Raw genomic sequence first — 24465 nt, forward strand, 5'->3', positions numbered from 1 at the left:
CTCTCTCTCCCCTCTCTCTCTTTCCTTTTCTTTTCTTTCTTTTCTTTATTTTCTTTTTTTACAAAAAAGGTACCCTACTTTTATAAACCTCAAGTGTTGTAAAGGAATCGGTAGTCTTGAATAAGCTGTTTGTCCTTTTCCCTTCTGCTAATACTTAAGATTATTTGGAGTAAAGGAAAATCGTTCAGACACATAACAGTTAAAATATGAGAACTGTTAACTTGCATGTGAGAACTACTAAAATACGAGAACTTTACCAGTCAGGTCTAAAGCCAGGAAGTGGTTAAGAACGTATTCTGAATTTCATCAAGCACTTAGAGCAATATGAGAAAATGTTAATGAATGCTGTCTTATGTTCCACATTGTAAATGTTAAGAGAAAAATCTGAAATTGCATTTTGGTCTGAGGAGAGCTGGGTTACAAGTATCGCGGGTCTGTTTTGTCAGGACATTTCAGATATAAATGGCAGAAACGCAGCTGAGGCCAGCTCCCTCACAGTGTGGGCCTTTCCTGGTTTATGAAGACGTGAGGGACTGGCGGGGCAAGGCTGGCATCCAGCGGTGACTCCGTCCAGCTGCCATCATGACCCGCTCCCAAGGTGAGAATGGGCAGAGGTGGGGCAGACGAGTCCTGTCACATAAGCCTGCTTGTGTAAAAGCCTGAGCCGGAAAAGGTGACCTTCCTGGCCCCGGCCCTGTCTGCTCTCAGGACCACAGCAGTGGTTTGAACGCAGCCTCCCTGCGCTCCTCACAGAGTGTATAAACCCTCCGTGGCTATAAGGGGCTCTACAGCAGGGACATCATTATTTAAATTTGACATTTTAGCACAGATATTTTGCTCACAGATTTAAAAGGATTCAAATTGGAGAATTCTCTTCATGCTCATTAGCATCCAGTTGCTATAGTTTGTCACAGCATCTCACTCCTGTTCAAAAAGGACTAATTTATTTCACTCATCTTCCCTACTTTTGGGCAATACGAAGAACACAATGAATTATTGCATTATTAAAATTAATACCACTAACAACCAAAGAGTAGAATGAATGTGCCTTCCTCGATTCTGTTTTTAATCAGGGATTGGACATTTATGTTTACTTTTATTTGTACAGTAGTGTCCCTTTCTTTAAGGTATAAATATCTGACTCTGGGGAAGTGGGGACTCAGCACACAGTCCTGGGACACTATAATATTTAGCCCCTTTGAACTGTTTCCTGAAACATGGACTGTTAGGTCACAGAGAGCATTTGGTATAGAGAATTGTTGTGTATTGACCAGAGTACACAACAGGTCATGGACTTGATCTGGACTCAGTTTCTAGAGAATTCTAGTCCTGTGAGAATGTGTCCTGTACTCCCACGTCTCAGAAGAAGTATACACTTGAGTGTGCCTAAAACATGTTTAATACACAGAGTCTAAACACAGCACAAAAATCCTTAATTTTTTCAGTTGTGCGTCTGAAAAAGTGTAGGCTTTTTCTCTTTTGCTATAACAGATTTCCTTCAATTAATCCATCAGCAAGGAAGGTGACAGGTGTGTGACCCATTGTCTGGTTGGGGAATAGATCTCTGAATTTACTGTCATCTGAACACGGGGATGTAAGTTTATACACCAATTATAGTTTTTTTTTTTTTTTTTTTTTTTTTTGGTTCTGCACTGTCAGCACAGGTCGATGGCTAGTGAGTAAAGTGCTAGTGTTGCTTTAGAGGAATGTGCTCACTGGGCCCATCACCCAGGGTCAGAAGGGTCCTCTGTGAGGTAGCTCTTCTTTATAGGGTGGTTTTTACTGGGTGTCTTACCATCTGTTTATTATCTCAAGTGGAAGTTGAAACAAATTTTATTTTTGTAGTAAAAAGTCTTTATTTCCAAAATGGTTAGCCAGGAAAACTATAAACTACCTAACCCAAGACTTTGGCAAGAAAGAGATTTGATGCTTCTTATAAATTCCCCTTGCAAACAAAAGAAATAACACATAACAAGAAACACGTTACCCATTCTCAGCCATAAACCAGTTACTTGGTTTTAAGTCTCCAAAATTAATATTAAAAATGTATCCAATAGAGGCCTGATAAGAACATGATATACTAGGGTGGCTTGCCCTTAGATGTACTTAAGAATCACCGACTTGAGCCTTGACTTTCATGGGGTGACAGTAAGTGTGCCTCGAGGTGGTCAAGAGGAGTGTTGCAGAAGTGGGCAGGTTGTGCATCAAGGCTTTTTGTCAAAAGAAACCTCTTAATTCCTTATAGTACACTCTTTCCGGGAGTGAGAAAGCAGTTCACTTAAGGATTACAAAAATAATACTGGAAACAACTCAGAGTTCCAGAAGACTCAGGGATGTGTGGTATTAATGGCCCCTCTCGAATGAGGGAGCAGAAAGCCTCTCTTGTACTGAATATGATTCAGGCAGATAAGAACTGCAAGAAGGCCCAACCTCCTGAACACTTAATTAGTTTAAAAACACAGAAGACAGACCCAAATGAGTTTTTTATTGAACAGTCTCTGATGTTAAAGAAAATACAGATTCAGGGCTATATCATATATATGTTGTGTTTGGAGATATCCTGATGTGTTTAATGCAAATTCTTAAAGTAGTGTATTCAAAACATTGTATGCATCTCATCCGGGATACATATTTGGATTAAGCATAATGAAAACCTGCAAGAGAAATGAAACAGTTTTAACAATAGATGAATGAGTAAAATCTGCTGATAGACTCAGCTCAGTAAAATGTCCTTTTACACGAATTCTTGGTAGTCAGAATTCCTGAATTTGGTGCGTATGCGTGCTTGGAAGGGGATGGAAAACCATGGCCTTCCTCTGCATGTGACAGAGGCCCAGAGCCCTGGTGTGGAAAGCCTAGGTAAGTTTGGCTTCTCACCAGATACTCCTACCCAGCCTGATTCTGTAATAATTCCTTTCTCCTTAGATACCTTTCTTTCTTGGTCTCTGAAACACTTTTTCTTTCTACATACAAAACTTTAGGACTAAAAAAAAAAACACCTTTTAAAGTACAGAGATAGTATTTTTTGTTGAAGCAATGGCTTGGTCGGATGTGGGCAGCTGATGTATAACTAAAAGATGTTTTCTTGGTAGAACTGGTTTGCAAACTCAAAAGTCTAGGTGTGGGTCAGGATATTTCAGAAACGTGGGTTTGGGACTTTTAGGCTAGTTTTGCTGCCTTGCCCTTAGTAAGGATGTAATGTCAGAAGGTTTATAAGTTTATAAGCCTGGCATCCTTAGGAGAATTGTGCGCCGTCCACCCCCACCCCCCGCTAAAAAAAAAAGCTAGGGAATGGTACTTTCTAGGCTTAGTACCTTTTACCTCAACTGTAAGAACTGGCAACCTTAATTTCCAGTAAAGCAGCCATCGTTTCCTTGCTCTGGGGTATCAGGAACCAATAGGAGGGGAGATACATTTCTGAAAGAAAAGCCACCCTACATCAACGTACTTCGCGTCTACCAGCTCTTTTCCCCCCAAGAACTGTTGATGACGGAGGAGACTCAACAAGGGACCCTAAATTCCACTAAAGGAAAAGAGATGGGCAAACAAGAGGTTCCTACAAGAGCAGGCAGGCCAAAGGCAAGCGTGAGGGGAACCCGCGCTCTCCGTGGGAGCAGGACTGTTCCCTCCCTGCGGCACCCCCAGGACAGCTGCACGGAGTCCTTTCCAGACCCAGCTGCCGCTCCCGGTGGAGGGGGCCGGGCTGCTGTCTGCTGTCTGCTGCCCGCTGCCCAGGTGGGTGCTCCAGAGGGACACGTTTCCATCCAGGACAGGGTGGCTGACACTACTCCCTTCAGTGCTGGAGGAGGGCCAGCTGGGCATGAGGGAGCCCCACGCCGCCTGTGCCTACCAAGAAGTGGACAGAAAGGAGGTCCCTGGCATCCACAGGACTGGTGGGCGAGCCACACTGCAGAAATGAAAACTAAGGTATACAATTTAAATTGCCTTAAACAACAAGCAAACGAACACTCCAGCCATCGGCGACTGTGCGACCCAGGCTGCAGCCCCGGAAAACTTCGACCCTTGTTAACAAGGGTGAACATTGCACGCTCTGATCTCCTTCTTGTCCTTGCAGCTGGTGAACTGGGAGCTTTTGAACCTCTTCTTGACAGTCATGTAGCGTTCCTGGATCCCGCCGCCGCACAGTTTGGTGCATTCCGACCAGGCCGTCCATGGGCGCATCCTGCAGCCTGGAAGCAGGAGAAGGCCCAGTTAGACCAGCAGGAAGGGGGAGACCAGCCTGAATGCGGAACTCCAGTCCACAGCTGTCAGTGAGCGGGCTGGGCTTCTCTGCTCTTGATGGGTTGAGTTGAACAATGGTTGGAGTCCTTATTAGACTGTCAACTCCCATGTGACAGACCACCAGAAATGGCCATAAATGCTGTAGTGGCATTTCCCATCAAGGGAAATTCTCCACCTCTGGAATGTGGGCGTGGCTGTTGGACTGGCTTTGGCCAATGGCGCATGAGTAAACAGGGCTGGAACCCTTCCACCACCATGTCTGCAAGCCTGGCTTGACTGCTGAAGGGAACATGTGGAGGAGAGACCCCGGCCAGCCCTGCTGTGAGGCCCCAGCAGATGCAGGGTGCAGATGAGGCCGGTCTAGACCTTCCAGCCCCAGCTGAAAGGAGCTTCAGGAGTCCAACAAGACCTCAGAAGACCCACCTGGCTGACCCAGCTCATGCCACTGCCCACAAAACCCTAGAAGTTTTGGGGTGGCTTGGGGATGGCAGTTACCTCTCGAGCAATTAAACCACCTTCTCCTAATGCTTTGCCCCCATGTACATGGTCTCCTACATACACTCAAGTGTAATTAATTAATTTCCCTACACAGATAAACATGCTTAAAAACTTCCCTGGCTCTGGGAGGTTAGAGTAGATCTTTTCAAAAAATGTTTTCATGATCCTCTATATTATTCTAGTGCAACCAGGCACGTTTACTATGCTAAGTTTCATGGAAGAGAAGACCATGCCACAGTGCCTGCCTGGCACGTATTTAGGCTTGGTGAACGTTTGTTGAAGGACTGGCTACCATGTCCAACAGATAGCACTTTGGTATGCACGTGGCTCTGTAATGGACACATAGTGACCTGTCAGGGAGCTCTTCATATCTGTATTTCTCTCATTGTCCTGTCAGGGTGAACGGTCTGAGGGACGAGAAAATGGGGTAAATTGAGCTGTGCCTTTTAAAATAGAAACTCAGAGTACCTATTAACCTCCAACCACGGCACCTTCCTCTCCCACTCCAGAGAATCCAAACACCGTCACTCAGTCTACCCAGGCCTGAACCATGAATCTTTCCAACTCCTTATTTCGTACTTTTGCCAATGATATTGGAGCCTTTGCTTGTGCACCAGCTTATTCAACAGTGAAGCCCCAGGCTGTTTTGTTTTGATTATGCTAGAGTAGGGGGGACACTCTTTTTCCTGGGCTACCAACAGAACTGGCCTCTGTGCCTGTTTTTTGCCACCTCCAAGCCACTCAACACAGGTCTGTTCAAGTCATTCTAGCTTAGAATATCTCACAGAATCAAGTCGCAAAACCTCAGAAGGCCCCTGGACTTCTTACGGTCCGGTCCCCACTTCTCCAGGCTGGTTTTTCTGCCTCTCTCCTTGTATCCTGCTCCATCTGCCCCCTACTTATTGACCGTCTCGTGCTCTTTGGGAGCCCTGTCCCTGCTGCCAGGGAGGCTTTCTCCAACTTGCGAACCCCTATCGATTTTCCAAGACCCACTCACTCCCCTTTCCCCTGCTTTGCCATTGCCCTGAACTCCAGCCTCAGGCTTGGGAGCGATACCTGGGAACTGCTCGCCGCCAGACTCTTCCCTCAGCTGCTCACTCCTCCGGCTCTCTCGGGCCTCCCTCCAGCGCAGCTTCTGGATGGATGGATTTCTCAGGCATTTCCGGATACGGCACTTTTTTCGTTGCACGGTCTCTGGGCAGGGTGCACCTCCAAACTGTGGCTCCATTTGGATCGTCCGGGTTCGAATCATGTGGCCTTTCCCACAGGACTTGTTGCATTCCGACCACTGAGACCACTCGGTGAGCTCACAGTCAATGGCTGGCAAGACACAGATGGGCATGAGTGTATCTCCTGTCTGAAACAACATGCAGCCACTTAGGTTCTCTGAACATCTCCACCCAAGTCTATGAGAAATGCAGAGAAGGTGTGGTTTTCCCATTTTACAGAAGAGGCTCCTAGAGGCAGACTCACTTCACCCAGGTCATAACCCGTTCTATGCCGACATGTCTCAAATGCCTTGGGAGGAATTTGGAAGATATGTTCAGAGCCTCTCACCCTTCCCTGTGAGCATCTAGACTATTGTCAAATCAGCCTTAAGTGGCAGAGAGCAGACTTCCACTGTCCCAAGGACTTGGATATTCTCAGGGAAGGCATAGCTCACTGATGGTATTTTTCAGAGCTGACCCTGTGGACCAATACCCAAGGCCGTTGTGACTTTTGCAGTAAGACTCCAGTAGCTTCTGCTCTTGTTCAGCATCACCCTGGGTCCTATAGATGGCAGTTTGTGCAAAAATCACAGGAGCCAGAAACAGGAGATAGAGTAGAGAGGGGTAGGTTTATCAGCATATAGGATCCAGCACATTCTTACTAAGCCAGCACCTCACAAAAGTGGAGGGAAAATAACCCAACAGTCTGATTCTGAGGATGTGACCTAAGGAGGCAAAGAATTCTGGACTCCTCGCTGGGTTTGCAGAGTGTAGATCCAGGCTAGACCTAGGAAGAACTCATCTTGGTCAGTAGTTTTCAGCCTTTCTCCCTGTGAGCTCAGGCAGCTGATGTGCTAAAATGAGGATAATGGTATTTTTCTCATTAGTTGTGAGGATTAAAGGAAATAATCCTCCCAGTCTAGTTCCTGGTACACAGGAAGTGTTCTCCATTCGATGAACCTGTGACTATGTGTTTCAGTGGGTGAGTGTCTCGGCCAGAAGTTCTGGAGCCCCCACTCTTGGTGACATGGGTTGAACATAGGGGCGACCTTATTCAAAGCCTCAGACTCATTTAGTTTGATGGTCTGGGCCCTCTCCACACACGACCGCGTCTAGCTGAAATAGCTCAGGAACTGTAGTATATAACATCAACTGTAACATACTTGTCGGGTCTAGCGTTTGGCAATTCGTGCCAGTTATGTGGAAAGCTTTCTTGCCATTTTACAGTTGAACAGGGATGCTAAGTCATCTGCGTAAGGGACAAAGCTGGGAGTTGAACCCAGGTAGGCAGCCTGAGTAGTAACAAGGAAGAGGGAGCATGAAAGACCAAGGGCCTTTCAGAGGAAGCCAGAAAAACCAATCCTCGCAAGCCTGTCTGACTTCCTACCTCCTAAAAGAGCAGCTCTCTTGAAAGATTAGCCAGAAAAATGGGCGCTCTCTCCTCGGAGATCAGTACCTGTGAAGTACAGGTGATCAAAGAGGTTTTGGAAGAGATGGGGGTGGGCATCGAGCTTTTCGCTGCTGGTCTTAGCAAGGCTGCAAAAGTACAGGAGTTACTGACTTCATGTCTACCCTCTAGTCATGGGTAAATGGTTACAGGGAAAAAGAACAGCAGTAAAAAGCTTGGAAAACCCATGGATCAGACAGCTGTGAGGGTGGGGAGGGCAAGACCCACATAAGAAGGCTCCTTGAGCCTGGGCTATGTGTTTCCCATCTCTGTCTCCTCTTTAGACTTCCTAGCAACTTGCAGTTTGGGGGTCTTGTAGCTGGTAACAGGACCCCCTCTTGCTAGTGAGGAGACTGAAGGTTAATGGTCTTTGCTAACGTGGAGTTCCCCGGGTAAGAGGAGAAGCTACAGCACTTACGGCATTCGGGCAGCATGCACTTCTCCACCTGCTCCAGCTCCTCGTTGCAGTCCCCGAGTTCGGCCAGAGACTTGAGCATCCGCTGGCGGGTCCGCATGCCCTTCCCGCACGTCACGCTGCAGTCACTCCACTCAGACCACGGGGACAACAGGCAGGGAATGGTGTCTAGGCCAAGAGCCAGGATTGCCACTGAGAATGGACTGCCTGGACTTTGATTTCCCTGTGTCCCCTACCCTCTGTCCCCCACTCTGGCCCCTGGAGTCGAGTGCAATGGACCGATGGCTTTCAGGTAACCCAAGTGACCCCATGTAGCAAGAAGGGGCTCGGTAGACTACTGTCCTTGTCACTCTCCTGCACCTGCCCTGATGTAGCTCAGCCATAGAAATACACAAGTCCCACCTGCAGCACCCCACACTGTCCCAAGGACCATGCAGTACAGTTTTGAATACTTTGTTGCTAAAATCCTAGGAGGTCTGCTGCCTGCCTGCATTTGTGTGCCGATGTATGGGTCTATGTGCATTTGTGCCTAGAGCCTGGGTTGTAATGCTTTATGGGGCCAGGCACGTCCAGTGCAGAACAAGAGTGGGGGCCTATGACCTGAGGGGTTGATGTCCTGCCTGAATGTATTACTATACCACCCGCCCCCCCCAGATACTCTGGGGTCCTATAAAACACAGCTGCTGCTGCTGCTGCTGCTGAATGCTTTCCAGAGGTCACCAGTTTGCCATCCCAGCATCACTCAGAATGTCCCTCAAGGGAGGCCCCTCCGATTCCTGCTTGATGGCTCTTGCAAGGACAGTGGGTGTTATGTTCTCTCCGCGCCCGCCCAGCCTCCACCTGGGGTAGCAGCAGGGGTTCTGTGGCTCACACCGCCCCCCTCCGCTGCCCCACACCCACTCACGACACTCGGGCATCATGCACTTCTCTGCCTGGGAGGTGTCGGCCTTGCACACGGAGCCGTCCGCCGGGCTCATCTTGACCATGCGATGCCGCTTCTTCATGCCCATCCCGCAGGTGGCGCTGCACTCATCCCACTCGCCCCACTCGGTCATCAGGCAGCTGCTGGGAGCTGGGAGGCCAGCCCTGTTGGGATCACGGCTGCCGCCTGGGGAGCACCCCCTTCTTCTCCCCTACCCCCTGCTGGCCAGGCACCGCCCCTACTCACAGCACTCCTCATTGACCGTGCACTTCTCCGTCTCCTCAGTGGGCAGCGTGCACACAGAGCCGTCCTCAGGGAACTGCTTCACGTACCTCTCCCGGGACCGCATGCCCAGGCCACAGGAGATGCTGCAGGGCGACCAGGTGATCCACTCGGACATGGTGCAGGTGGAGCCGTCTGCAACACACGACCAGGCGCGGCTGCAGCCCGGGAGCCCAGCTCTCCAGGGTGGGAACCACAAAGGAACAGGCCGGCTTTTCCCCAGTGCATATTTTTGCCTCTTTTGTCAAAGATTAACTGATAATACAGTCATGAATTTGTTTCTGGGGTTTCTGTCCTGCTCCGCTGAGCTAGAAGGCCTGTTTTTTGTGCCAATACACGGTTTTGAAGGGGGGAAAAAAGTCTCTTCAACAAATGGTGTTGGGAACACAGGAGAGCTACATGCAAAAAATGAAACTGGACCACTTTCTTACACCATACGTAAAAATAAAATGGTTTAAGATCCAAATGTGAGACCTGAAACCATAAAAATCCTGGAAGAGAGCACAGGCAGTAATTCCTCTGACATGGACTACAGCAACATTTTTCTAGAGAAGTCTCCCGAGGCAAAAGAAATAAGCAAAAATAAACTATTGGGACTACATCAAAATAAAAGCTTCTGCACAGCAAAGGAAACAATCAAAACTAAAAGGCAACCTATGGAATGGGAGAGAATATTCGCAAATGACCTCTTTGAAAAAGGGCTGGTATCTAAAATATATAAAGAACTTATAAAACTCAACATCCAAAAACTTCAGTTTAAAAATTGGCAGGACATAAGGGCACCTGGGTGGCTCAGTTGGTTAAGCATCCAACTTTGGCTCAGATCATGATCTCACAGTTTGTGAGTTCGAGCCCCGCACAGGGTTCTGTGCTGACAGCTCAGAGCTTGGAGCCTGCTTTGGATTCTGCGTCTCCCTGGGCTTCTGCCCCTCCCCCACTTTCACTTTGTCTCTCCTTCTCAAAAATAAATATCAAATAAATGAAAACGGGCAGGACGTGAACAGACATTTCTCTAAAGATGACATACAGAGGGACAAGAGACATGAAAAGATGCCCAAAATCACTCATCAGGGAAATGTAAATCAAAACTACAAAGAGCTATTACCTCGTACCCATCAGATTAGCTAAAATAAAAGCAACAACAGGTGTGGGGGAGGATGTGGGGAAAAAGGAACCCTTGTGCACTGTTGGGAATGCAAACCGGAGCAGCCACTGTGGAAGAGAAATGGAAGTGCCCCAAAAAGTTAAAAATAGAACTGTCCTCTGATCCAATACTACACTACTGGGTATTTACCCCAAAATACAAAAATACTAATTTCAAAGGATATATGCACTCCTATGTTTTTGCAGCATTGTTTACGGTAGCCAAATTATGTAAGCAACGTAAGTGTCCATCGCTTGATGATAAAGAAAATGGTATATGTATACAATGGAATATAATTCAGCCATAACACAATGCAGTCTATTTGCAACATAGATGGAACTAGAAAATATAATGCTAAGCAATAGAAGTCAGAAAAGCAAATCCTGTAGGAGTTTACTTGTAGAATTTCAAAAATAAAAACAAAGGGCAAAGAGTCTTTTTTGGTTTTTGGTTTGTCTCAACTATAGAGAAACTTTGGTTTCCAGAGGAGATGGATGATCTAGGTAATGGGGATTAAGAGCACCCTTCTGATGAGTGCTGAGTAACATACGGAATTGCTGAATCACTGTATTGTACACCTAATATTAACATAACACTATGTTAAATATCCTGGAATTAAACAGAACAGAACTGGGTGGCATTCAAGGGGAGCCAGGCAGTTGAGGATGGAAGGGAACTTGGAAGACAAAAATCTTAAAACCAGGATTATTCTCTAAAAGGACATGCACGTTGCCAGGTGCACGGAGCACTCAGGGTTACTCTTGTTCCAGGACAATACATTTGAAAGCTGTTTGGATGGGTAGAAGGATGTTTTATATATTAATTTATCTTAAATTATGTATATGCATGGTCTAGGATGTATCCTAGATCTAACCATGAAATAAAATGAAAACTTCACTTCCCTCAGACACTAACTACACAACAGTAGCCACGTGTGAGATTAGTGGCTGCCATTTTGGATAGTGCAGATACAGAACTTTCCCATCACAGAAACTTCTACTGGACAGTGCTAGAAAGACGGGATACATATTCCGAGATACAATGCCAACTCCTGCTCAGAGGAAACGGAGACCTTATAGTTCTGGTCTAAAGCTGCCAGTTCCCTGTCTAGAAAAACTGAGGAGAATTTTGTTCCTGAGGGTGAAGACTGGCCTTTGGACATAGGGACCTGAGGACAGACACACAGTGGATTTGTACCCAAACAGTAGATTACACTAAGTGACCACACACCTCTCATTGCCTCTGTTGAGCCTGGCAACCAAGAGAATACCCCAGCTGCTAACGGGGTACGAATGTGGGGTGTTGAGGGATTGTCTGTGTGCCCGGGGACAGAGGAAGAGTGAGGAAGGTAGTAGAACCATTCTTTTGTGTTGACATCTTGGGCTATATATGGCTTGGCTTCTAGCCCTAGGTGTTAGCAAAGGCCATGATCATGGAGGGACACTCTGGAGGTTGGGGGGAAAGATAATCAGAGCCCTCAGCATGGCTAGGTAGTCCTATTTCCAAATAGTGGTGGGGGTGGAAACACGGGAGTGTGCGTGTCTGTGTGTGCACATGCGTGCCTGCTTGGTGCTTTTTTAAAGAAAAAAAAAAAAGGGAAATGATGTTACCCATCTATCCATATCAATAGAGATTTATTGAATGCTTTGAATGCCTAGTGGTATGCTCGGAGGTTAAAAAGATGTTCCAGCTCCTGAAAATCTGACAACCCAGGGAATTGAGGAACAGAGGGGAAAAAACTCACTCCTTCTTGGAGTTTAGGGGAAGATTTCACACAAGGGGGCACACCTGAGTATACTTTTGTTGGGTAAAGGAGATTTGCTTTTAAGGTAAATGGAAAGCTTATGTGAACACCCCTGTACAGGGTGTTTATGTGCATGCTACTGGGAGATGAAGTTAGAAGAATTGAGCGGGAGTCCAGCCTGCAGATGACGGTGGCTGTCACTTGCACAGGTGTGATGCCTACACATGGTGATTTAATCTATGGACAGTACCCCACCCCCACCCATGGCTGTCCCCAAGTGCCTTTACTGCCAGCGTGTCTTTAGTGTTGCAGTGTAACTCATGTGGTATGGATTTGTGTCAGAGTGCTCACCTCCCCCAGGCCTCCACCCGGGTGCACTGCAGGACTATTTCCCCTGTAAATTAAGCTGAGGAGTTTGCCGTGGGCAATAAGGAGCCACAGATCTTTCAGCTGGGGAGTGAGATGATCAGATCGTTGTAGAAGATCCCTCTAGTGGGGCCCTGAAAGATGGGCACACGTCAGGGAAGAGGATAAAGCCTGGGTTAACAGGCTGGCTCAGAGAATTAAGAAGAAACAAAGCTGCAGTTGCTGTAGTAACATGTACATTCATGTGGTCGGTGTCATTCCTTCCAAACATCCAAAGGGGTCTTCGCTTCCTTACCGTTCTAACCCTGCCCTGAATGATCAAGTGCAGAAGGCAACCGGACGGGGGCACAAGAGAACTCTGTCTGGCTGTGGACAGCATGTACACCAGGTACAAAAAGCAGGCACAACTGCAGAAATAGTAAAATCAAGTCTAAACTTCATAGGGAATCTTAAGGGCCCATGAATAATCAAAACAACCTTGAAAAAGAACAACGTTGGAAGATTTGACACTTCCTGACTTTAAAAACTTAACTACAAAGCTATAGTCATTAAAGCTGTGTGGTGCTGGCAAAACAGACCTACAGACCAATGACTAGAATAAAGAACCTAGAAATGAAGTCTCACATAAATGGGCAAATAATCAGACAAGGAGTCCAAAACCATTCAATAGAGAAAGGACAGGCTTTTCAATAGGATGGTGCTGGGAAATGTGGGTACCCCCATATAAAAGAATGAAGGGAGACTTTTACCTAATATATACAAAAATTAGCTTGAAATGATCAGTGACCTATAAACATAAGAGAAAACCTAGGGAAAAACCTTCAAGACACTTAATTTAGCAATGATTTCTTGGATAGGATACCAAAGGCACAGGCAACCAAAGGAAAAAAGCATTTCAGGAAAATTTCAAATTTGTGCAAAAGGACACAGTCAACAGTGAACAGGTAACTTAAGGAATGGTATAAAATATTTGCAAATTCTATCTGGTAAGGGATTAATATCTACAATATATGGAAGTGGGAGGGCTCACTCCCCTCTGAAGTGCCTTATCAAAGGCACAAATGGCAATAAACCACTGTGAGAGTGCAGCCAAGAGACATATTTAAGACTGTCCCAGGGTGCCTGGGTGGCTCAGTCAGTTGAACATCCGACTTGGGCTCAGGTCACGATCTCATAGGCCATGGGTTCACGTCCTATGTCAGGCTCTGTGCGACAGCTCAGGACCTGGAGCCCACTTCAGATTCTGTGTCTCCCTCTCTCTGCCCCTCCCCCACTTGCTGTCTCTCTCAAAGACTTTTTTTTTTTTTTTAAGTTTTAAAAGACTGTCCCCAGTAAGAGCCAGAGGGAGAATGATCCACAACAGGATAAGCTTTCTTCAGTTATCCTCAGCTTGGAAGGGGTTTTCTTCCTGCCATAAACCAGCCCAACTTCTACATCCCTTCCTGTTGCCTTGTTGCACCTGTGAGAGAGAGAAGCTCAAAGTACAGAGTATAGATCTGTCCAGGTGGAGAGAACAGCTGTACCCTGGGAAGTAGGCAGCTGACCTTTGCACAGCAATTAGCTCAGTGCCACTCTGAAGCTTTTGCCATCATGACAGGGGCCACGCAAGTTCACAGCTCAGACCTGATTTTTGAGCAGTTGCAGAGAGCGAGACAGAATCCTTACGATCAGCCCAGAGGTCCTGACACAGGAAGTAACTGCTTTAACTCGGAGGGGAATGGAACATGAAGGCCCACAATTGTCACGTCCCACTAGGGCTATGGATTGAGTTTCAGTGTTGGCCAACCTGCTCACCTCTTTAATTTTTTAAAGTGTTTTTGAGAGAGAGAGAGAGAGTGCAAGCGAGCACAGGAGAGGAACAGAGAGACACACAGAATCCGAAGCAGGCTCCAGGCTCTGAGCTGTCAGCACAGACCCCGACACGGGGCTGGAACCCATAAGCTAGGAGATCATGACTTGAGCCAAAGTCAGATGCTTAACTGACTGAGCCACCCAGGCGCCCCTCACCTGTTTCTTAAAAAGAGATCGGAGCGAAGGCCCGGAAGCAGACTGCTTGTTAGTTGTGATTTGTCACAGAGGCCTGCTAGCTCTTTAGTAACTGCTGTAGAACAGATTCACGGCTCTGAAGGGAGTTGGGTGGACAATCCCAAGAATTCTTTTGACGTCCCGGTTTTAGAGCCCTCCAGACATTGTTGGAGATGAGGGTCCCCCCTAGCGGTCCACACTGGCAACGACAGCTGGGGCCCGGTGCTTTACTGGGGGACACCATCCGAGCAGGTGTGCGGGGCCAGCACAGGGAACAGCTCTTCAAGCCTCCGCCAGCCCCTGGCTCACCAGGGCTGTAGCCTCACCTTCGTCGCTGCAGCCCGGGCCCATGCAGGGCTGGAAGTCCTGCGTGTCGGGGCAGGGGACGCTGAGGTCCAGCTGAGCCTTGAGCATGCGCTGCCGCATTCGCTTGCCTCTGTCACAGGTGGAGGAGCTGCAGGCAGACCACGGGGACCAGTTGGAGTAGATGCAGGTTTCGGGGGTGTCATCTGGAAAGAGCGCGGGACAGCTTTTCCTTAGGAGCCTGTGGACACCGGAGCTGGCCCTATCCCCATGTGAACTCCTTTGGGGGATGAGAAAATCTGTGTTGCCTGACCTGCCTCAGCACACCTGGGTGCTCTGGGATGGAAGGGGCTCTTTACTCGCCTTGAAAAAGTGATATTTTAATCGTTCCACGAGTATCTAAATGACAGGGAAGAGTCTCCTACTATCCCTTCCCCTCAACAGGAGGGTCTTTCGTTTCTGGTTCTTGGCAGACCTGGTTTCCACAGGTGTGCAGGGATAGCACAGGCGATTTGGGGGAGCACAGCCTACATCTTCTCAATGACCCCATACATAGGGGTTACGATGAGGGCAGCCAGTGTTCGCCGAGCACTTCTTACACAGCAACATCATCGTAAGAACCTTACATATTTAATCCCATTTGGTTCTCACAGCAACTCACAGCGAGGCAGGTTCTATTATTATCCCCATTTTACAGGGGAGGACAGTACGGTAGCCTGGGAGCTTCCTGCTGAAGGACACAGAAAAAAAGCCCAGGTGGGGTGGCTTCCAGATCCCACAAGAGAATGGAGCTGAAGGCATGGCCCTGACGCTCCTTCCTGGCTGTAGGACTGGGCCTTTCTTTCCTTGCCGGGGAAGTGGACATGTCCACGCTGCCCCACGGGCCAGTGTGACCATCAGAGCAGAGTGCCAGGGGTACTGGGATTCCCATGCAAAGGCCTATAACTGGTGAATACGTCTTTCAGGAGTCCTGGCCTCATTCCAGCTTATCTTCCATGCAGAAGTCCTCAAAGAGGGGATTGCCAAGTCAAAGGATATACTATTCTTGCAGCTCTTAAAACCTGTTAGAAAATGGGTTTCCCAGAAGGTATTGCCAGTTTATATTGCTACCTGCAACCAAGGAAACTTACATACCTTCATCTTTCTCTTCTGGAGCCAGATCTGCGACAATATCATCGACATTATCAGGTACAATATTGCATTGTTCCCCCTGAAAAAAAGAATTTTTATTGGAGGGCTCCCATCAAAGAATGGCACATGTTGGGGACAGAGGAGAAGGATATAAAATCGGATGCCCACCCTGCATACAGATCCCAGGCCACGGTGGAGTTCTGAGCCAACATTTACAATCAGACTGAAAGAGAAATGGCAAGAAAGCCACAGCTTCCCAGTTCCTGACCCATGGCCTGAAGAGCCAAAAATTAAGTCCTCCATTAAGAGCAACCTCGGGCTGCTCGTAGACCCAGTCCCAGTTCCAGGAAAAGCCTCAGATTGCTCAAGGCTAAAGCCATCCTCGGACCGCCCTCAGATCAGCTAATCAAAAAAAAAACATTCCTATGGTCTGAGTCAAGGCTGGGAACTGCAAACAGTTATTTTATACAAACTAGCCAATTTCTCACCGCTTGCCTGAACCCCACGTGGGCCCTTTGAACTCACCTCATAATTGGTCATTTTCAAAGGATTCTCAAAAGTCATGATTGGGTCCCACCAAAAGTAATGAACACCTCACAGATACTGAATGGTCAAAGCTGTTACCATGGGTGCTGTACAACTGTAACTGGTGCTTAGATGATGATGCTATAGGTACTGTAACACCCCCGTCCTTTACCCCATAAAAACCCTGTTCACTATTGTTCTTCACTTCACCTTGCTGCCACGACGCCGGTAGGCGGGTGAGCCCCTGCTCGAGCTTGTAATAAAGACCCTTATGTACTTGCATCGGTGGCGGCTCCTTGGTGGTCTCTGGGGACTCGCAAATCGGGCACAACAGGCTGACATTAGCAATCAGTTATGGAACTCACTAGGACACTGATCTGTCTGGATCAAATCATTCAGTCGAGCACAGAACCCTGCTGCAATGTTGATGTTGCTCATTGAGATCTTACAAATAATTTGCATGCTTAGAAGCCTCGGGAGGTCCAGGAGTCCTGCATTTTGGAATACACCAGGGACTGCATGATTCCAGAGCAGATAGGGGTATAGTTGGCTTGCATTCCTGGTGAGAGGGGTCTGTGTCAGGGTGAGCTCTAGCTCCAGTACCTTCCGGGCGATTCTCTCGATGACAACTCTGGCTACTTGAGTGATAGACCCACCCTCCGGGTCATAAAAAGGACTCTGAGGATGGTCCAGACTGGTCAGGGGCCGGATTTTCTCCTGGGGAATCGTGGGCTTGTTGGGGGACTGTTGGGGGGAAAAACACAGATACAGAGTGTGGAAAACAAAGTGGTTAAAAATCATGAAAGCAACTTGACTGTAATATGATCAGAACAAAAACCTCATTATGGATTTCACAAGAGCTGTAACTGCTACTGGTATCGATGCAATTCTATTCATGCCATGTATCGTGCAAAAAAATTGGTAGACCTCTATTTTCAGATTCTCCCAGGTACCCAGGATTATGTCCTGATGAAGATAAAGTTTCAGAGAGGTCATCATAGCTAGGAAACAGCTGGACCAGGCTGATCTGAACCCAGAGCTCTTCCTGCTAGACCAGGCATCAGCAAACTAGTCTAGAGAGGGTCAGATGGTAAATATTTTAGGTTATGTGGCCCACACTGTGTCAGCTACAACTACTCAACTCAGCTTTGGTAGGGAGAAAGCAGCCCCCGACAGCATGTAATTGAATATAGGGGGCAGGGTTGGAAAGCCTTATTTACAAATCAGGTGGCAGGCCCAAATTGGCCCACAAACCGGGGTTTTCCGATGTATTGCCCTCCACTGGTATTCTAATAGCTGCAGATTTCAATGCAGTCAGTGTGCTGACGATAGCTGAAAAATATGAACAGTCAGGAGAGAATCCAAAGTCCTTAACCTGGCTGTCTGGAAACCTCCAGGATTTCCAGACTTAATGTACATCGGTTTCTGTTCTTCCCCATCCTCACCCCGTCTCTTGCTTTTTGCTTCCATGCCCATTTCCTGCTGTTCCCTTGCTTACCTACGAACTGCTTTTTAGCAGACTCCCTCTCCGTGGCCTCCTAGCCAGATGTGTGGGTCATACCGTATATGGTACGTGAGGGTGAGACTATGCCGGCCTCCCCTACCAGACTGGATTCATCTGCTGCATTGATATCCAGCACAGGGCTGGGTGAAGGTGAAGCACCCAGGAAGCTTGGTCCCCCACCACTGCAGGCGCACACCCACCTCGTAGGTCACCCCGCTGTCGGTGCCGGCATCCCAGGGGATCAGGTCTTGTACCACCTTCTGGACCCAGCCACACTCCTTGGTACACAGATCCTCTGCAGACAGGCCCACGTTCCAGTCAGGGCTGGGGCCCATCATGGTCAGGAAGGACATCAAGTGGCGGGTCCTGTCCACTGAAAATTCAGCCGAGGGTGCTGCTCTCCTGGAAACCAAATACATTATATTAGGGGTCCTGGGGGGACACACTCTGAGGGACATCTGGCCAGACCGGAAATGGAGGAGGAGAGGACAGAAGGTGGATTCGTGGTCTTCCGCTGGTCTCTGCCTTTGGCCACTACTGTTTTATAGCCTTTGCAGTCCTGAGCCCATCCACTGGCCACACGTGGAGAAAATCATATACTATCACCCTATCCAGTTTTAATGTGTTCAACGCACTTACTGTTTTGGGTAGGTTTCTTATTGTTCAGCTGTTTATTGACTGTCAGCTCTCACTGGAGTGGGAGCCCTAGGAAAGCAGGGCTTTTGTCTGTCTAGTTCATGGCCTGATTTCCAGTGCCTACGACACTGCCTGGCACAGAGGAGATGCTCAGTAAGTTTTTCTGAATAAATGAACAAAGACTTCGTGTTATTGTAACTGAACCCAAGTCTGTCTGCCCGATGCCCAGCAAAGATGATCACGGAGGCACCAAGGATGCAGCAAGGGAAGTTTATTTGAGAGGAAGCCAAATGCAGAGATGGGAGGGCAAGCCTCAAATCTGCCCCCAGGTAGGAGAGTCAAGGAAATCTGAAGGCAAGTGAAAGAGTTCTGGGTAAAAAGTTACAGCTGCACTTACTAGTCTGCAGCTGCAATCAGTCCCATTATCCCTTTGGTGACCGGTTTAAATCCTTACCCTCTTGTGATCATTCCTCATTCTTGAGGGATTTGGGAGGATGACCATCCTAGTTACCTCCTGCTGAGATGGGGCAAAGACTAGAGTTTAGGGGAATGGAAAATTTCTGCACTCACTTAGAGACACTCTTCAGTGCCAGGTTGAAATCCCACATTCTGCATTACTACTAAGTTTTTTAAAAAAATATTTTTGAGAAAGAGAGAGAGAAAGCGTGCAGTAGCACAAGTGGGGGAGGGGCAGAGAGATAGAAACAGAATTTGAAGCAGGCTTCAGACTCTGAAATGTCAGCACAGAGCCTGACACGGAGAACCCATGAACCAGGAGATCATGACCTGAGCTGAAGTTCGACATTTAACCGACCGAGTCACCCAGGTGCCCCTGCATTATGAAGATTTTGTAGTTTGGCTATTAGTGTTTGTGCTGTATTTTATCTAGGACCTTTGGGGAGAGCTGTTGTAGCCAAGCTTGTTGCATGTATTGATGTCTCTGGACCAGCTCTCCTGAATAGTTCAGGTCTGCCAGAGGCTCGCTGCTCCAGGTAGTGCGGTTTTTGAGGTTCTCCTTGTGGACAGGCTGCAGGGAACCTGTGGATTCTCATACATGGAGGGTGAGGAATCCACAGTTTAACTCCCCTCAGCGTCCCTGAAGAATGGGCGGTCACCAGTGCCTCACAAGGTCCTGCACACTGAGGTTGGAGCTGGCCCTTGAGGTGCTCACTCTTCAGGTCTTTAGTGACACCAAGTCTCCAGGATACAGTCTGTGGGGCACGTCGACCTGCTGGAATTGAGCTTACCTACTGCTACCTGAGAGTACCCAATTCGCCCCTGATGGGGGTGAGCCCCATCAGGAGCTCCTAAGTTATGGGAAGGGTGTGGAAAGAGTCTTCCATAAACCATTTCACAGGGGCTTCACTCAGTCCCGTGTCTAAGGGCCACACGTACCTAAAGCAGAGCAGCAAGCAATGTTTCTTCCCCAAATTAAGTTAGTTTCTTGACAGATCTTTCCCAAAGTTTGTTTTTTCTGTTTTTCTAGTTGGTTGGGGTCTCCAGGAAGTGTGTCCTTTCCACTGGATGCCCAAGGCATTGGGCTCTGTTTGACTTTTGCTGCAAACGCTGGTCCATTGTTGCACTAGTAGTGGCCAACCAAACCTAGGAATGCTTTTACTTCAAAGTGTTGTGACAGCTTCTGAGGAATTTGCTGAACGGCAGGGGAAAGCTTCAACCCAGCTTGCCAAGGGATCTATAAATACCAGCAATTAGCTGTTGTTTTTGGCATCATGGTGAAGTCTACCTGCTTGTCTTCTCCAGGTTTGCTGCTTCAAACTTCATCAGACATTACAAAAAGTTCTAAGGCGTTTTTCTTAAAACTTCCTTCCCCTATTTTGACAAATTTCACACTGGAGATCACATGAACTTATCTGACTTTCAATACACACAAGCAGAATAAAAGATTTGTATTATAATGCCTTTAATTCTAAACACGTGCCCATTGTAATTAAACCAGCAACCTTAAATTAGCTTTACTACTCAATATTATCCAAGATCATGTGAAAAACATTTGGGTTAGTTTTTGTCTTTGAGTTTTAGAATGTCCGATTCTAATAACCACTTGCTTTTTAACTGACTAGAACGCTCTTATAAATTAATTTTAGCAACACCATGCAGACGCAGAGAAAATAGCTCACACTTACACAAATACACAAACAAGATGCAGATAAAATCTTAAAGCCCCAGTTTCCACATCTGCCCCTTTTACAATACAAATTGAATTGGAAGGTGGTATAATTTACAGACTCATTAACTGGTCATTTTTCTCAAGAGTTGAATGAATACTGTGGCCAGTGTTACAGAAAAAAAAAAAATTGCCCTATTTTGGGGAACAGAGCCCAAAGGGCTGAGTGTGGGGAAACAGGGACTTCCCACTTTCCAATTAGAACATGGTTGGTTTTATTCAAAGATATCAAAAAGCTGCAGCAAGCCCAATGAAGTTCAGAGTGCCTCTGTGGGCGCTGGTTCCTCCGCCGAGAGTTGAGGCTTCACCCACAGAACCAAATGGCTTCCTAGTTTCTAGTTCCTTCCTAAAATTCAGAGCTTCGCTGACTGAACCAAACAATTCGCTAGTCAGCCTTCTCTTAAGACAGAGACAAAGAGAACCAAAATCCTCTGTCTGGAGGCAGCCGAGTGAGAGGAAGACATCTAAGTAAGCCAAACCAAAGCAAGGAAGAACTAAGTGAGCTCCATGCCGTGCGCATGAAGTACTCACCAAGAGACCTCTGTCCAAACCAAACCCAAAGCTATTTTCTTGCTGCAGGTTAAGGTCGGTGGTGCCCAGTCAGAGTGGGGTCTTGGGGACGGGCCCCAGGACAGAAAGCCTGGGCAACTGCTTGGACCAGTCACCAGAATCCTGTTACCAGTCGGGGGCTGACAAACCAAGGGCACAGAGCTCCTGCCTGGCTGGCCAAATTTGTAGCCAAACCCAAGTTCGCACAATACTTAGCAAAGACCATCACTGAGAGACATGAAGTACCCAGCAGCATAAGAATTCATTCAACAGACAGCCAAAGGAGGAGACAGGATAGAACTCCATCCACTTCCTCCAAAGGGGAGGAATCAGGGCAATTTAAAGGCAAATGAAAACAGACTGACAAACACACGGGAGCAGGGGCCGGTTATATGCTATAAAGCGTTCTTTGTCCATTGGTATTCTTCTTTTTTCCTTTTCTTTTCTTCCTTTTGAGCTTTTATGTATTTTTTTATTTTCTATTATTCGCCCTCCCTCCTCCGTCTTTTCTCTTAAAGGCAAATGAAAAAGGTCTGGCTAAAAAGTTGCGGCTGAGGGCAGCCCCATTAACCCTTTGTTTACCACTTCCATTGTGTGCCTAGCTGTGTTGGGTGTGAGATGAACTTTACAAATAAGTGCTTAATGATGCCCCATTCCTCTTTTCTTTTTTCTTTTCTTTCCTTTTCTTTTCTTTTCTTTTCTTTCCTTTTTTTGACATCCTCACTGAATCCTCAGAACAGACCCGAGGGAAGAATGACTCCAATTTATGGATGAGGAAACTGAGGCTCGTTTCAAATGTAACTCATCCAAAATCACAAAGTTAAAAATGGTAGACAAGACCATGACCCAAGGCAGTAGTAGTTCAAATCAGTGCTCTTTTCACCATCAAATTCAAATTCCTTCTCCCGGCCCGGTTTTCACTCTGCGATCTACATTGTGCCATCAGAGGGGGCTGTCTCCCCAGCCTGCTGCCTCTGTTGTCCTCACTGGGCTGGTGACAGAAAGTCCCTGCCCTGGTGCCAGAGCTCCCCCATGGACAGGGACAGGACAGGGACAGCTGGTTCCCTGGCCACATCCTCCAGTTGGTGAGCAAGGACCTGGCTCTAGCCTGGGAGGTGGCTTGTCTGACAACCCCCAAGCCACAAGAGGCGATTCTTCAACCTCTGTCTCCTCAAGTTGCTAAGAAGAGGTCTCACCCATGGCCAGGGCTGGGTGAGGACAATGGTGGTGGCCCATTGGGGCGGGGGGCGGGGGACTGGGGAAGGACGAGTTGTATTCACTCAGCACACACTTGGTGGCAGACCCAGGTTATTTTATTTCCCCATCCCCATGACAATCCTGTGGGGTTAGAACTGTCCCATTTTGTAGAGATGAAAGCAAGCACATAAAGGTTAATGGGCCTAGGGAGACAGCTGGCAGGATCTGAGGGTTAGAGAGCAGCTCCGCCTGGCTCTGTACCCCTGGGCTGCTAATTGTGGGGATCGTTGGCCAGGGACCAATTTGTCTGTTCAGCCCCGCTGGCAGCGGGTTCACTTCAGCTGCTGGGGAGTCCCCGTGTCCCTCTGTGGAGACCAGCTGCTTCTGGCTGCCCTCACCTGTCCCCCAAAGTAAGGACTCTTGACCTGGTTAGGGCTCGTGGAGCCGGACCCGCTGGGCTCTGGCAGACTAGATGGGGTCAAACAATGAGCAGAGAGGGACGGAAGCCTGGGTGTGCGTCCTGGCATCACCTCTCTCAGCTGCGGATCCTTGGGCAAACTACCAACACATTCTGTGCCTCAGTGTCCAAACCTGTAAAATGGGGATCTGCATATGTCTACTCCAAAGGGTTACTGTGTTTCATGAGAGAACTTACATACGGTACTTAGTCCAGTGCCGGGCACTTGAGCTATTACTGTGCTGAGGGTGCACAGTGCAGGGTAGGGTGATAAGGAGATCAGAAAAGAGAGGGGGAGGTGGAGGGAGGCCTTCCTGAGTGGATTATACACCGTAGCCCGACCCCAGTCTATGTTCCGGCACAGGAGTTGGGGGAGAGCCTGGCCTGAGCCCTGGCTTGGGTGTCAGCAGCTCAGCAAGGCCGGTATTGCCCTCCTCTCCAGCCTCCTGCTGCCTGCCCCGGGCCCGTCCAGCCCAGCCTAGTTGCAGGTCGCACGTGCACTTGCATCTGCTGGGAAAGCTCTTCCTCAGTGGTTTGCACCAGGTGGTCCCTGGTCACTTGATCGAAATGCAAATTCTTGAGCTCCACCCCAGGATTCCTTAATGAGACTCTGGGGTAGGACCTAGAGTTCTAGTTTAACAAGCCCTTCAGGTGATCTGGATGGGCCTCAAGGTTGGTCTACTCATCTTTCAAGGTTCAGGTCATGAGTCATTTCATCCTAGAAACTTTTGGATGCCCCTGAGGCCAGTGCCTGGGGTCTGCCTTTCCATTTTCTCTCTAGAGCTGTGCCCTATGATCGACATTGCACTGCCATCATCTGCTTCCCCCTCTAGACTGGGGGCTCCTCAAGGGCAGGAACCCTAAGCTTCATCCCAGGACCGAGGTGCCCAGCAGCCCCGCTGAACAAGGGAGTGTGTGAGGACTTGAGCTCCACCCCCAGCTCTAGGTCTTGGCAGTAAGTCACTCACTGTCTTCCAGTCTCAGGCTCTTCATCTGACACTGCCTACCTGCAGGGTTGATAGGAGGCTCCCATGATGCTCTCTGAGGAAGCCTTTATTTATTTTATTTTATTATTATTTTTTTATTTAAGAGAAAAAAAAAAGAGACAGCATGAGCAGGGGAGGGTCAGAGAGAGAGTGAGACACAGAATCTGGAGCAGGCTCCAGGCTCTGGGCTAGCAGTCAGCGCAGAGCCCGACACAGGGCTTGAACCCACGAACCATGAGATCATGACCTGAGCCAAAGTCAGATGCTTAATGAACTGAGCCACCCAGGCGCCCCATGAGGAAGCCTTTATAAACTGCTTACATCACCCCCACACCTAGTCCACTATGCAGTTAGGCACAAACTGGGGGATTTCACCTTCTTTTCCCAGGTGTTCATTTACTGGCTTGTAGGTGAGTGGTTTTTGCTTTTAGCAGCTTTTTAAAAGACCTGGCTTCTAGGAGAATTGTAGTCGGGGGATATGTAGCCTTGCTCACCTAGGGACTGACAGTGTTTGGCCCGGGGTCTGCCTTCCTGTTAGTGCAAGGCACACAGCATGGACATCTGAGGGGGCTGCTTTACGCCCCATCTCTCCCTGGCTCTTGGCCCCTTGGGGGTCCAGCAGTGCCTTGGGGGGCAGCCTTCCTCTTCCATTGCCATAGAGACCAACCACTCCACCTATTATCTTCCCATCTCCCTGAG

General features: G+C 48.0%; 1 protein-coding gene across 2 annotated transcripts in view; it reads right to left on the minus strand.

Annotated features, from left to right (window-relative positions):
* Nucleotides 1-2468: 2468 nt before the first annotated feature.
* SPON1 (spondin 1) overlaps nt 2469-24465 on the minus strand; it is a 263826-nt gene continuing 241829 nt past the window's right edge. The window contains exons 8-17 of one of the 2 annotated variants that reach the window (XM_039251833.1): nt 17957-18158; nt 16856-16996; nt 15731-15806; nt 14620-14802; nt 8979-9149; nt 8715-8882; nt 7814-7978; nt 5797-6060; nt 3322-4190; nt 2469-2654 (exon numbers count right to left, since the gene is read on the minus strand). In XM_039251833.1, coding sequence (XP_039107764.1) covers nt 4027-4190; nt 5797-6060; nt 7814-7978; nt 8715-8882; nt 8979-9149; nt 14620-14802; nt 15731-15806; nt 16856-16996; nt 17957-18158 — 1534 coding nt within the window. In that variant the 3' untranslated portion in view covers nt 2469-2654; nt 3322-4026. Of the gene's footprint in view, nt 2655-3314; nt 4191-5796; nt 6061-7813; nt 7979-8714; nt 8883-8978; nt 9150-14619; nt 14803-15730; nt 15807-16855; nt 16997-17956; nt 18159-24465 lie in introns of both variants that reach the window. The other variant, XM_039251832.1, reaches the window with a different exon arrangement.

The sequence above is a fragment of the Hyaena hyaena genome, unplaced genomic scaffold (assembly GCF_003009895.1).
Source record: "Hyaena hyaena isolate Hyena2069 unplaced genomic scaffold, ASM300989v1 scaffold_401, whole genome shotgun sequence".
NCBI classification, from domain to species: Eukaryota; Metazoa; Chordata; class Mammalia; order Carnivora; family Hyaenidae; genus Hyaena; species Hyaena hyaena.